General features: G+C 47.5%; 1 protein-coding gene across 4 annotated transcripts in view; it reads right to left on the minus strand.

Moving 5' to 3' along the window:
* LOC104650448 (myosin light chain kinase, smooth muscle-like) overlaps window positions 1-14734 on the minus strand; it is a 64677-nt gene that overhangs the window by 36558 nt on the left and 13385 nt on the right. For all 4 annotated transcript variants that reach the window (XR_012518760.1, XR_012518761.1, XR_012518762.1 and 1 more), the window contains exons 2-3: window positions 7233-7323; window positions 4476-4765 (exon numbers count right to left, since the gene is read on the minus strand). Coding sequence is in view for 1 of the 4 variants with exons in the window: in XM_074404189.1 (XP_074260290.1) it covers window positions 4476-4530 (55 nt within the window). In the remaining 3 variants the exon portion in view is untranslated. The remainder of the gene's footprint in view (window positions 1-4475; window positions 4766-7232; window positions 7324-14734) is intronic.

Genomic DNA, 14734 nt, shown 5'->3' on the forward strand with positions numbered 1-14734 from the left:
GCAGGACACGGCTGTCATGTTTGAGGGAGCCATTGGCCATCCACTTAAACAGTCAATGCTTTTCTCTCCGCCCCTCCCCACCCCCCAGTAGCTTCCTTGAGATTAAATGGATGACTGGTATGATTTTTTTTTGAGACTAGATCTCACTCTGTTGTCATGGTTGGAGTGCAGTGGTGCGATCTCGGCTCCCTGCACCCTTGACCTCCTGGGTTCAAGTGATCCTCCTGCGTCAGCCCCGCCAAGTGCCGGCATGGCTTAGCGCCACCATGCCTGGCCGATGTGTGAAATTTAAGTGCACCATTCAGTGGCTTCTAGTTTATTCAGAGCGGTGCATGCCTCACCACAATCGATTTTATAACATTTTTATCATCCTCAGCTGAAACCCTGCAGCTGCCAACCTGCCTGCTGTCTCCAAGGCTGTGCCTGCTGTGGACATCGGATGTAAACAGAGGTATGACTGTGGCCTCTGAGCCAGGCTTTGTTACTTAGCACAGCAGTTTTGTAGCGGTTCTGGGGACTCCATTCCTTGTTAGGGCTGAATTGGTCCATAGGCCTTCAGCTCATGTCATCCTGAAGCAGGTGAGGGATCGCTGGGCCGCTGGCTGCTGCACCAGGAGAGGGGGACTCCTTGCCTCAGGGCAGGCTAATCTGGGGCTCTGGGCATTGGGGTGCCCAGCAGGCATTGGGCTCCCACTGTGGTGGGTGGAGTTGGCTCCACTCACCCTGCCTTTGGGGCTGCTTCTCCCCAGACCATGCCCTGGTTGCCCGGGCCCAGCATGTGGTGACTCGACAGCCAGGTGTGGGACCTCAGCACCCAGTGTGGCAGCATCCTCCTGGCCCAAGACTTTGCTCACAACACATTCTCCCTGATGCTGAGTCAGACAGGCTCGGGGCTCACCACCCTGATTGTGGAGCTGAACCACGTGACCCTCATCTACCCCAGCCTGCAGGTGAGGAGAGGCCCAAGCTTCCCCCGGAGACCTGTGCCTGTGGCAGGTCACCTGGGGAGATGGCCCTTTCAAACTTGTCCCCTGGCTGTGGGTCAGCCCTCCTGCCTACCCACTCTGGTCTACAGGCCTACAGGCTGTACAACTCCTCCCTGCCAGGGGAGAGCTGTCCAGACCTCCAGCTGCTTCTTGCCATGTAAAGGAGGGACATCCCCAGGATTGAGCTGGCCAGTGAGGATGGGGTCTCCGTCTCCTGTGACATGCCCACCGGCCTCTGCAGCCTGACTCTGGGCCTGTGGCACCACAGTGAGTCTGGGCCCTGGCGGGGTTGGCCCCACCACCAAGATCCTTTTTGGGTTGCACCATTCTCAGCTTCCAGTGTGACAGGTCCCCGGGCTGTAGGCAGCTACTGTGGTTGAGATGATGGCACTGAGGTCCAGGGCTTTCTGCCCCCATCCCTGGGATATGTGGCTCCAAGGTGGATTGGCCTTTCTGTGGTCCCTCTGCCAAGGAACATAAAGGGTGGGCCTGGATTCTGGCCACTCGAGCTGAGGCCATGGGGAGGGGATGGGGAGGGGGGGAGACACATGCTGTCCTTAGACCCTGTGCTTTCTCTCCCACCTTTGATGAGGGTATGGAGCCAGAGCCCTGGGCTCTGGAGACTGGGGTGGAGGTGGCAAGATTCTACCGCTTCTCAGTGTGCCTCAGGTTTGTCTCTCATACAGGTCCCCAGGGGGAGGATCATGGGCTCTCAGGACCTCCTCAGCTTCCCTCCTCCCCACAGGCATATCTGCTGGCCTAGGCACCAGCGACAATAAAGCAGGCAATGAGCTGATGTTGCCGGATGGCTCTGTGGCCCACAGCCTGGAGGAGCTCAGCCTGGCCTGGCAGGTGAGCAGGTACACCTGCCCTTCCTCCCTCTGGGTGAGGCTCTTGAGGGCTGCTGGCTGCAGAGTCCCAGGAGAGGCAGGTGGCCTGCTGGCTCTGCAGAGGTCTTTGCAGACCCAGGGGTGGGGGTCTCCTGCTGAGGCCGATGTAGGTGGGGGAGCCACATGGTCCAGCAGGAAGCCTAAGTCTTGCGTCTGTCCCACCAGGTGGATGGTGACTGTAGGGCCACCAAGAAGACTTAGCCAACCTGCCCAGGACAGAGCCCCACCTGCCCGGCCTTCTTCCAGGACCTCGGCTCCAGCTTGGAGAACTGCTTCTGGGTGGTGAGTGTGAGCCTGGGCCCTGGGACACAGAAAGCCCCTTCCCCAGCCTACCCTGGGGAGTGGCATGGAGGAGGGGCCTAAGATAGAGAGAGTGGATGGCCCTTATTTCAGGTGGACCTTGCACCATTCCTCAGCCTGTGTGTGCAGGACCCCTGTGGCACCGGGGAGCTCCAGCTTGCCTGCACTCTGGCGGCTGCCTACATCTACCTGTGTGCCTGCAGCTTCATGTCCCTGGCCCCTCCTCCACAGTGTGATAAGCTGCCCAGCTGGCTGGCACTCTGCCCCTGTCTGGTATCTGCCTTCCAGCCAGAGGGAAAACCCATCTCTCTCTCTTGCCAGGAAGGACAAATAATTGGCATTCAAGGAGCTAAAGAGTCAAAACAAAACATTTACAGCCTGACACAGCTTGGATGTGTGTCCCCTCCAAATCTCATGTTTGTTAGAGGGGGTACCTCCCTCATGGATGGCTTAGCACCCTCTGTTTGGTGAAGCATGACTTCTTGCTCTATTAGTTCACATAAGAGCAGTTTGTTTATAAAGAGCCTGGCCCCTCCTCTCTCTCTTTGCACCCCCTACTGTTTCTGCCATGATCGTAAGCTTCCCGAGGCCTCACCAGAAGCCAAGCAGATGCTGGAGCTGTGCTTCCACAGCCTGTAGAACTGTGAGTTACTTATATCTCTTATTTATGATCTGCCCAGGCTGGAGTGTAGAGGCACAATTTTGCCTCATTTCAACTTCCAACTCCCAGGTTCAAGCAACACTCCTACCTCAGCCTCCCAAAAATACAGTCAGGTATTTTTGTAGAGATGGTGTTTTGCCATGTTGGCCAGGCTGGTCATGAATTCCTGACCTCTGGTGATCCACCTGCCTCAGCCTCCCAAAGTGCTGGGATGACAGGCATGAGCCACCATGCCCAGCCTCACTAGGGATTTGAATGTACACTCCCATTTAGAGAAAATGCTCAGCCCTGTTTTTCCTCTGCTCTCACAGTGCAAAAATCATCATCAACACAGAAGATGACTTCTGTGAGCAAATGTGTGGGGGTTTGTCCCCACTACCAGGGTAGACCTCTAATTCAGTTCTAACAGTAGCTACCTTGAGATTCTCTAGCCCATGCTGCATATGATTGCTACGGCCAAAGCCCCACTAAAAGGGCACAGAGGTCAGTATCAACAAGAGGACTGGAAAATATGACAAAGGGAGGATGAAATGAGAGGATCCAACATGTCTCAAAGAAATTCCAGGCCGGCTGTGGTGGCTCATCCCTGTAATCCTAGCACTTGGAAGGCCAAGATGAGTGGATCACCTAAAGTCAGGAGTTTGAGACCAACCTGGCCAACACGGTGAAAACCCATCTCTACTAAAAATACAAAAATTAGCCAGGAATGGTGGTATGTGCCTTTAATTCCAGCTACTTGGGAGGCTGAGGCAGGAGAAATGCTTGAACCCAGAAGGTGGAGGTGGCAGTGAGCCAAGATCTGGCCACTGCACTCCAGGCTGGTGACAGAATGAGAGTCTCTCAATAAAAATTCCAGAATGAAAATAGAGACAGGACCCAGGACCCTTTAGAGTCAGGAGGCACAATCCCCAATACAATAAATCCATCCATACCTAGACCCATCCAAACACAATTGCAGAAAAGACAAAGAACAGGTCCTAAAAGCTACTGAGGAGGGTGGAAAGGAGGAGGAACATGTTGACAATTGCTTTCCCGCCCGCAGCAACAGAAGACAGTGGAGTAAGAGAAAGTAAGCATGAGGTTAGAGATGATCCCCAGCTCAACTATTACTGAATGAAATAACCTCTCAGCACTGATCTGTCTAGAGATCTCTTTACCACAAATGGACACTTACTCAAGGGACACATCCCCATGTTCATTTACATACTGTCTGTGTCTGCTCTCCTGCTACAGTGGCAGAGTATCTGCAAGGGAGATCACATCTTTGCTCTCTGAAAGACTCAATTAGGAAGATGGAGAGATAAGCTACAGATTGGGAAAAACGTTTACAAACCACCAATCAGACCAAGGACTCATCTATCTCCAGAGACTCATCTCTAGAATGCATAAAGAACTCAAAGCTCAAAAGTAGGCCAGGTACAGTGGCTTACGCTTGTATTTCTAGCACTCTTGGAGGCTGAGGTGAGATGGCTTTAACCCAGGAGGTCAAGGCTACAGTGAGCCATGATTACACTCCTGGCTGCATGACAGAGTGAGGCCTTGTCTCACAAAACAAAACCTCCAAAGTAAAACATGGGAAATAATGCATGAACAATGTTTTCACTCCCAATCATAGAGACACAAGGTAGTGCTACACACCTGAGCTCCGGTGAGTTCTGGCACAGGTTGGTGAGTTGCAGGGACTCCGCAGCATAAAGCATTAGTTGAACATCCAAATGGCCAGGTTGTGATTTCAGCATCCACTGATGAGTGCACTATAAAAAGCACTGTCCTAGTGCCAAAAAGGTGGTGGCTGATGAGAAAAAAGTGAGGCTTAGGGACAGGAATCAAGGTCACGGTCTACCAACCAGATCCTCTCGGGAAGCAGCATTCGGCTCATGAAGTGCCAAGACAGGAGATGGTGTCGCTCCAGAGGAAGCTTGGAGAATCTGGAATCAAGCAGAAGCACTCATTGTTCTGACCGTGTAAATACAAAACTGTCAGCTGCTACTGCGATTAACAGAACGTCTGGGACGACAGACAACTCAGAAGATTTACAGCCACAGGGTAACAATGGAGTCTTATCTGCAGTTAAGGTCCTCTGTATTCCTGTTAGGGTTTATGTATTTTTTTGAGACAGTGTCTTGCCCAGGCTGGAGTGCAGTGGAGCAATCTCAGCTCACTGCAACCTTCTCCTCCCGGGTTCCAGCAATTCTCCTACCTCAGCCTCCTGAGGAGCTGGGATTACAGCCATGTGCCACCATGTCCCGCTAATTTTTTTGTGTTTTTAGTGGAGACGGGGTTGCACCATGTTGGCCAGGATGGTCTCAAATGTCGGACCTCATGATCCATCTGCCTTGGCCTCCCAATGTGCTGGGATTACAGGTGGGTGCCACCGTGTCTGGCCGGGTTTACTTGTTTTAAATCAAGGGCTAAATTCTTCCTCTCTCGGACACCAGTGAAGTATTTAAGAAAAGCAGTCACCAATTACAGTTAACATTTGAAGGACAAATTTAAAGGTGGTTATAAGTTACAAAATAAAGGCGTCTTATGAACTCTGATAAGAAAAAAAGAATATTAAGACACTTTTTATTATCTTTTTGGGATAGGGTCTTGCTCTGTCCTCCAGGCTGGAGTACAGTGGTGCAGCCTCCCAAGTAGTTGGGATTACAGGCGTCCACCACCATGTTTTTGTATTTTTAGTAGAGACGGGGTTTCACCATGTTGGCCAGGCTGGTCTCAAACTTCTGACCTCATGTGATCCTTCCACCTATCACCTGACCAGAGAAATTAAGACATTCTCAGATAAACAAAAGCTGAGACAGTTCATTACATTGGGACCTGTCCTGCAAGAAATGCTAAAGGGAGTTCTTCAAGTCAAAACAAAAAGATGCTAGGTGGACATTTGAAGCCACATATAAAGACCTGTATTATTGGAATTTTGATTCACATCTCTGATTTTAATTATTTTACTGGATTTAAAAGAGATGTGTAACCATAAGCCTATGTTAAATATGTAATTTATTTTTAAAAATTAGGCATGGTGGCGTGCACCTGTCTGTAGTCTCGGCTATGGAGGATCACTTCAGTCCAGGGGCTTCAGGTTACAATGAGCTACGACAGTGACACTGCACTCCAGCCTGGGTGACAGAGTGAGACCCTCTCTCTAAAATATAGATATACTTTGCAATGAAAACATAGGATGGGGTAGAGCTGTCGAGGAGTTGAATATTTGGTATGTGATTGAACTTACTAGTTTAAAATCAATTGCTATATCTTCAGGATGTATTATGTAATCCTCATGGTAATTACAAAGAAAATATCTATAGAATGTACACAAAAGGAAGGGATTCTAAGTGTGTCACACACAAAAATTAAACACAAAGGAAGGCAGAAGGAAGGAAACGAGAAAGAAAACAAACCATAAGCCATGCAGAAAACAATCCACAGAGTGGCACCTAAAAGCCCCGTAAATGGTGTGCTGGAGTCCTCCCAGAACAACTGCTCACCTTAGTCCCTGGCTGTGGGCCTCATGGCACAGTCACCCACCAGGCTATTGAGTTTCACCAGATGATAATCTTTAAAAGTGCAAACTATTTCCACTATCTAAAGACAGTGAGAGACTTACACATAGGATGACAAAAAAGATACTCCATGGAAATGGTAACTGAAAAAAGGAGGGAGGAGCTAGATTAATCTCAGACTAAATAGACTTAAGGTCAAAAGCTGTTGTAAGAGATAACAACAGTTGGTGGCGCGTGTCTGTAATCCCAGCTACTCAGGAGGCTGAGGCAGAATTGCTTGAATCCAGGAGGCGGAGGTTGCGGTGAGCCGAGATCGTGCCATTGCACTCCAGCCTGGGTAACAAGAGCGAAACTCCGTCTCAAAAAATAAATAAATAAATAAATAAATAAATAAAGAGATAACAGTCCATTCACCAAAAAGATGCAACAGTTATAAAGGTATGTGCAACGCACCTCACAGCTCCTAAATATATGACTCAAACACTGACAGAATGAAAGAAGAAACAGTTCTATGAAACTTGTAGGAAACTTCAACACCTCACTTTTTTTTTTCCAGACAGAATCTTGGTTTCCCAGGCTGGAGTGCAGCTGCAGCCTCCTGAATTCAAGTGATTCTCGTGCCTCAGCCTCAGAGTAGCTGGGATTACAGGTGTATGCCACCATGCCCAGCTATTTTTAGTAGAGACAGGGATTCACCACATTGGCCAGGCTGATCTTGAACTCCTGACCTCAAGTGATCCACCCACCTTGGCCTCTCAAAGTGCTGGGATTACAGGCATGAGCCTCTGTGCCTGGCCCAATAATTGACTTTCAATAATGGATACAACACCCAGACGGATGATAAAGAAGGAAACAGAGAGCTTGAATGATACTACAGACAAATTGGACCTACCAGACATACACAGATGAGTTCACCCAGCAGCAGAATACACATTCTTCAAAGTACATGTGGAATGTTCTCTGGAAAAGGTCATACATTAGGCCTGAAAGCAAGATTTAATACATTTTAAAGGACTGAAATCATAATAGCAGAATGAAAACTGGAATATTCACAAATCTATGGGAACTCAACAACATACTATAAAACTATGAATCAAAGAAAAATAAGGAAAATTATAAAGTATTTGGAGACAAAACAATGTATCAAATCTATGGGATGCAGCAAAAGCAGTGCTATGAGGGAAATTTATAGCTGTACATGCTTACATTTAAAAAAAAAAGCTGGCTGGAGGTAGTGGCTCACATCTGTAATCCCAGCACTTTGGGAGGCCGAGACAGGCAGATAACCTGATGTCAGGAGTTCAAGACCAGCCTGGCTAACACGGGCACCCCATCTTTACTAAAAACATAAAATTAGCCAGGTGTGGTGGCAAGCACCTGTAATATCAGCTACTTGGGAGGCTGAGGCAGGAGAATCATTTGAACCCATGAGGAGGAGGTTGCAGTGAGCCAAGATTGTACCACTACACTCCAGCTTGGGAGAGACAGCTAGACTCCATTACCCCCCACCCCCACAAAAAAAAAAAAAAAAAAAGCAGCAGTAGCCAGGCATAGTGACACTGTTCTATAATCCCATCTACTTGGAAGGCTGAGGCCAGGAGATTGCTTGAACCCAGGAGTTTGAGACTAACTCAGCAAGTGGCAAGACCCTCTCTCAAATAAAAGAAAAAGGAAAAAGCTCTCAAACTGCAATCCTAACTTTGTACCTTAAATTATTAGGAAGAGAAGAACAGCCTAAACCCAAAGTAGGAGAAGGAAGGAAATACTTAAGGTTAGAACAGAAATAAATGAAATAGAAGATGAATCAGTGACCAAAAACTTGACAAGAAAGTACAAGAACAGATGGCTTCATGGGTGACTTGTACCAAACATTTATGGAATCAATACCAATCCTGCTCATCTTCTTCCAAATTACTGAGGAAAGAGCCGGGCACAGTGGCTTAAGCCTGTAATCCCAGCACTTTGGGAGGCCGAGGCGGGTGGATCACGAGGTCAAGAGATCAAGACCATCCTGGTCAACATGATGAAACCCCGTCTCTACTAAAAATACAAAAAATTAGCTGGGCGTGGCGGCGCGTGCCTGTAATCCCAGCTAACCAGGAGGCTGAGGCAGGAGAATTGCCTGAACCCAGGAGGCGGAGGTTGCGGTGAGCCGAGATCGCGTCATTGCACTCCAGCCTGGGTAACAAGAGCAAAACTTCATCTCAAAAAAAAAAAAAAAAAAAAAAAGAAATGCTAGAGGCCCAACAGTGTGGAGTCTTCCAAAATCCATAGAAAGGAAAAGGGATAGGCCAGGCAAGGAGGCTCACGCCTGTAATCCCAACACATTGGGAGGCTAAGGTGGGTGGATCACGAGGTCAGAAGTTTGAGATCAGCCTGACCAACATGGAGAAATCCTGTCTCTACCAAAAATACAAAAATCAGCCAGGTGTGGTAGCACGTGCCTGTAATTCCAGCTACTCAGGAGGCTGAAACAAGAGAATCACTTGAACCTGGGAGACGGAGGTTGCAGTGGGCTGAGATTGTGACATTGCACTCCAGCCTGGGTGACAGAGCAAGATGAATCAGTGACCAAAAACTTGTCTCTAAATAAATAAATAAATAAATAAATAATAAGGAAAAGGGATAGAGGAGAAACATGTAGACTGTGTCTTTTTTAAAATTTTAGTTTTTGGCCGGGCACAGTTGTTCACACCTGTGATCCCAGTATTTGCACTTTGGGAGACTGACATGGGCAGATCACCTGAAGTGAGGAGTTTGAGACCAGCCTGGCCAACATGGCAAAACCCCGGCTCTACTAAAATTACAAAAATTAGCTGGGCATGGTCCCATGTGCCTGTAATCCCAGCTACTTGGGAGGATGAGGCAGAAGAATGGCTTGAACCCAGGAGGCGAAGGTTGCAGTGAGCTGAGATCGCACCACTGCATTGCAGCCTGAGTGGAGTAAAAAAAAAAAAATTAGTACTAATACAACCTTTCCATTTTTACTGTTAGTATAATATTCAATAAATTACATGATGGCCAGGTGCAGTGGCTCATGCCTTTAATCCCAGTACTTCAGGAGGCTCAGGTGAGAGGATCACTTGAACCCAGGAGTTAGAGACCAGCCTGGGAAACATAGTGAGACACTGTCTCTATAAAGAAGATAAAAAAATTAGCCACGTGCAGTTGTGTGCACTTGTAATCCCATCTACTTGGGAGGCTGAGGCAGGAGGGATCACTTAAGCCCAGGAGGCTGAAGCTGCAGTGAACTATAATCATGCCACTGCACTCCAGCCTGGGTAACAGAGCAGGACCTCATCTCTCAAAAAATAAAAAATTTTGGCCAGATGTAGTGACTTACACCTGTAATCCCAGAACTTTGGGAGGCTGAGATGGGTGGATCATGACAAGGTCAGGAGTTCAAGACCAGCATGACCAACATGGTGAAACCCTGTTTCTACTAAAAATACAAAATTTAGCCAGTGCTCACGCCTGTAATCCCAGCTACTCGGGAGGCTGAGGCAGGAAAATCACTGGAACCTGACAAGCAGAGGTTGCAGTGAGCCAAGATTGCCCCACCGCACTCCAGCCTGGATGACACTGTGAGACTGTCTCAAAAAATAATAAATGCATTTTCAACTTAGTATATTTTCAACTTTTTTTTTTTTTTTTTTGGAGACACAGGATCTCGCTGTGTTGCCCAGACTGGTCTTGAACTCCAGGGATCAAGCAATCTTCCCACCTTGACCTCCCAAAGTATTGGGATTATGGACCTGAGATACTCCACTTGGCTGCTATTACCAATTTATGATAGATTTATGGGGATATGACCCTGTCATGAGTCAAGGAGCATCTGTAATCATGCTGAAAATGGGGGTGGCTTGTGTGAGGAAAGGAGGAACAAAAAACAAAAGAGAAATAGGCCAGGCACACTGGCTCACTACTAAAAATACAAAAAAAAAAAAAAAAAAAAAAATTAGCCAGGCACAGTGGTGCACACCTGTAATCCCAGCTACTTGGGAGGCTGAGGCAAGAGAATTGCCTGAATCTGGGAGACAGAGATTGCAGTGAGCCGAGATCACGTCACTGTACTCCAGCCTGGGCAACAGAGCAAGACTGCCTCAAAAGGAAAAAAAATAAATAAAAATGGTGTAAGTTAGAAATTTTATTGAACTGTAAGTGAACTAAACACTCCAAATTAAAGTGAGATAGTGAGATTGAATTTTAAGAAACACAAAAACATGACCCATCTATCGAATGTGTAGAAGAGGTACCCTTTAAATACAAATCACAGCTAAGATGAAAACAACAGGATGAAAAAAGATATCTATGTAAACATTAGTTATAAGAAAGCTCTATTTACATTAGATAAATAGATAAGTAATATGTGGGCTTCCTACTTCTTCCACGGAACAATTACAAACAGAATGTGGCCGGCGCTGTGGCTCAAGCCTGTAATCTCAGCACTTTGGGAGGCCGAGGCGGGTGGATCATGAGGTCGAGAGATCGAGACCATCCTGGTCAACATGGTGAAACCCCGTCTCTACTAAAAATACAAAAAATTAGCTGGGCATGGTGGCGCGTGCCTGTAATCCCAGCTACTCAGGAGGCTGAGGCAGGAGAATTGCCTGAACCCAGGAGTCGGAGGTTGCGGTGAGCTGAGATCGCGCCATTGCACTCCAGCCTGGGTAACAAGAGCGAAACTCCGTCTCAAAAAAAAAAAAAAAAGAATATGAGGTTGGTGCAGTGGCTCAGGCCTGTAATCCCAGCACTTTGGGAGGCTAAGGTGAGCAGATTACCTGAGGTCAGCAGTTCAAGACCAGCCTGGCCAGCATGGTGAAACCTTGTCTCTACTAAAAATACAAAAATTAGCCAGGCACGATGGCAGGTGTCTTTAACCCCAGATACTTGAGAGCCTGCCATGGGAGAATGGCTTGAATCTGGGAGACACAAGTTGCAGTGAACGGAGATTATACCACATACTCCAGCCTGGGTGACAGAGCAAGACACCATCTCAAAAACAAGCAAACAGATACCAGAGAATGGTACACTTTAAACTGCTGCATTTTGTGGTATGTGAATTACATGTCAATTTCTTAAACGACTGGTAGGAGAAGGAAGGCACTGAAAATTATATTTTGGTTTTGTAATTAAACAACAGGTTTCTTCCTTTCTCCCCCCAAAATATCCCCTTTCAGTTTCTGCAAACTTTCTCCTTCCCTCCCCTATCCATCCACCCAGAGGAACTTTTATCTGTTCCCACCCAACCAGATTAGAAGCCTTTGTTTGTCCTTTAATTTGAGGCCTGCTAGGTAAATTAGAAGTCCCAAGTCAAGAAAGAGAGGCATTCCAGAGGAGCCCTGTTCCATCTGAGCCTCCCACGCCCCATGACTCACTTTACCCCATAACATGCCTCTCCTCTGGTTTACCATCTGAAAGAAAGAATAAACTTATTTTTCTTACTCACCAATAATTTATATAAACCAAATTGCAAACAAAGGTGTCCTTAGCAACCTGATCTCATTCTCTTCAAATACCAGTTGCTCTCCAGTAAAGGGATTGTCTTTCCAGACAACATCAATTCACTTGGAAATCTCACTTAAAACAGAAAAGTTAAGGTTTTCAAAGGTTTGCTGTGGGCAAAGCATTTGCGGGAATGCATGGGGCTGAAGGTCAAAGGCAAAGAAAACAAGGCATAAATTATTATTTCTCTTATTTCATTTGTCCTTATATGCCCATGGTTAGTGATTAGTGCAGTGACAAAAATCTGCTTTTGCAGTTGTTTTTTTTTTTTTTTTTTTTTTTTTTTTGAGACAGTCTTGTTCTGTAGCCCAGGCAGAAGGGCAGTGGCACAATCTCAGCTCACTGCAATCTCCATCTCATGGGTTCAAGAGATTCTCCTGCTTCAGCCTCCTGAGGAGCTGGGATTACAAACACCCATCACCATGCCTGGCTAATTTGTGTGTTTTTAGTACAGGCAGAGTTTCACCATGTTGTCCAAACTGGTCTCAAACGCTCACAGGAGAAACATCATGTGATCTGCCCACCTCAACCTCCCAAAATACTGGGATTACAGGTGTGAGCCACCTCACCTGGCCAGGTCAATTTTCTCTAATGGAAGTAACAAAATAGGTATGACCAAAAAATCACAGATATATCAAAAACTTTAAAACAGTGTTGGAGGCCAGGGGCAGTGGCTCATGAGTATAATCCCAACACCTTGGGAGGCCAAGGCAGGAGGATCACTTGAGACCAAGGGTTTGAGACCATCCTGGCCAACACAGTGAGACCTCTTGTCTATAAAACATTTTTTAATGATACAGGAAAATGCTCACTTGGGTAGTGACAGTTTCAATGCATCATTGCCTGGTCTTCTGGGTTTTGCTCTGAACTTTGTGATAGATGATTAAGTCACGTGTCCAAGCTCAGGAGCTTCCCGTTGTACACAGATGATGCTCTATGGAGCACCCCGTTCCAATCCCCCTCCCTTCAACTTGTCCCAGTGTATCATATTCAGCCCAGACCAGGGTAAGCCCCACTCATATCATCAGCCTTGCCTAGGCCAATGGCCTAGAAAAGATCCCCATCAGCCCCCGCAAAGGGCAGGGTGACTCAGTTGACCCACATGGTGCAGGCCGGCTGCCTGCCTTGCACTGTCTCCAGACCTGGGCCAGTGTACAAAGTACACAGCCAGGGTCCTGTGCTCAAAAGGGTCCCTAACGCTTGCTTGAATGCTCTGCTGCTTTAATCTTTTTTTTTTTTTCTTTTTTTTTTTTTTTTGAGACATAGTCTCTCACTGTCACCTAGGCTAGAGTGCAATGGCGTGATCTTGGCTCACTGTAACCTCCACCTTCCGGGTTCAAGCAATCCTCCTGCCTCAGCCTCCTTAGAAGCTGGAATTACAGGCACCCACCACCATGCCCAGCTAATGTTTTGTATTTTTAGTAGAGACGGGATTTCACCATGTTGACCAGGATGGTCTCGATCTCTTGACCTCGTGATCCACCCGCCTCAGCCTCCCAAACTGCTGTGATTACAGGCTTGAGCCACCGCGCCCAGCTACTCGGGCTTCTTAAGACACACATCAACAGGTGCAACACCTTTTGCCTTGGGATATGCGTTTTACTATATACGGGCATCTTTAAAAAGACTTTTCTAGCCGGACCCGGTGGCTCACACCTGCAATCCCAGCACTTTGGGAGGCTGAGGTGGGCAGATCACAAGCTCAAGAGATCAATACCATCCTGGCCAACATGGTGAAAGCCCATCTCTACTAAAAAATACAAAAATTAGCTGGGTGTGGTGGCACGTGCCTGTAGTCCCAGCTACTCAGGAAGCTGAGGCAGGAGAATCACTTCAACCTGGAAGACAGAAGTTGCAGTGAGCCGGGATTGTGTCATTGCACTCCAGCCTGGCAACAGAGGAAGACTCCATCTCAAAAAATAGAAAGATTTTTTCCACTGACATTTATTTCTCATGCCAAGTCGGGGCCTGCTGGCAAACTGGGGAGACCAAGATCCCAGAGCCAATGTGCTCATTCTCCTTAAAGGGCTGTGACACCAGCCAGAGAGACGGACGATGTGGTAAAGGCAGGGAAAACACTGTCTCACACTTAGGAAGACAAAAGACGTCTTGCAATGGGCAGGGCCACCCTGGGAGCACGTGACTCATAATAGCAGGAATAAACATTACAGCAAGTACATCCACACATGGGAGGAATTTAACAAAGCTGTTCTTTTTTTGTGATGGAGTCTTGCTTTGTTGCCCAGGCTGAAGGGCAGTAGTGCAATATTGGCTTACTGCAACTTCTGCCTCCTAGGTTCAAGCGATTCTCCTTGCTCAGCCTCCTAAATTGCTGGGATTACAGGCATGCACCACCATGCCTGGCTAAGTTTTTGTATTTTTAGTAGAGACAAGATTTCTCCATGTTGGTCAGGCTAGTCTTGAACTCCCGACCTCAGGTGATACGCCTGCCTTGGCCTCCCAAAGTGCTGGGATTACAGTTGTGAGCCACTGCACCCGGCCAATACATTTGTGTTTTTAAGCTCCTTAGTTTGTGGCAATTCATTAGGAAGCATTACCAGCTCTGACCAGAGGTTTCAAGCACCAACCCCAGCGGTCATACCTGTTGAAAATGCCAAGTCCTCATATGTCTCTTCAGGCCTCCAAGAGACTTCCTGTGGTCCCATTAGCCTCCTAAAGACCCCTTAGGGCACTGTCACTACTCTCTGCAGGAGCCACGTGAGAGCAGTGAGGAGAGGAGTGGCTGTCGAATTTGAAGCTTCTAAGTCCTGGCCCCCCAGGGCCTCAGGTGTCTTACCCAGGTGTGCTGTTAACGTGGTGTATCACCTGACAGTTAACCTTCGCTGGCTGGCTGGGGCAGTCTGTCAGGTTTTGCCACTGTAAAGTTAC

The sequence above is a fragment of the Saimiri boliviensis genome, chromosome 8 (assembly GCF_048565385.1).
Source record: "Saimiri boliviensis isolate mSaiBol1 chromosome 8, mSaiBol1.pri, whole genome shotgun sequence".
Lineage (NCBI taxonomy): Eukaryota > Metazoa > Chordata > Mammalia > Primates > Cebidae > Saimiri > Saimiri boliviensis.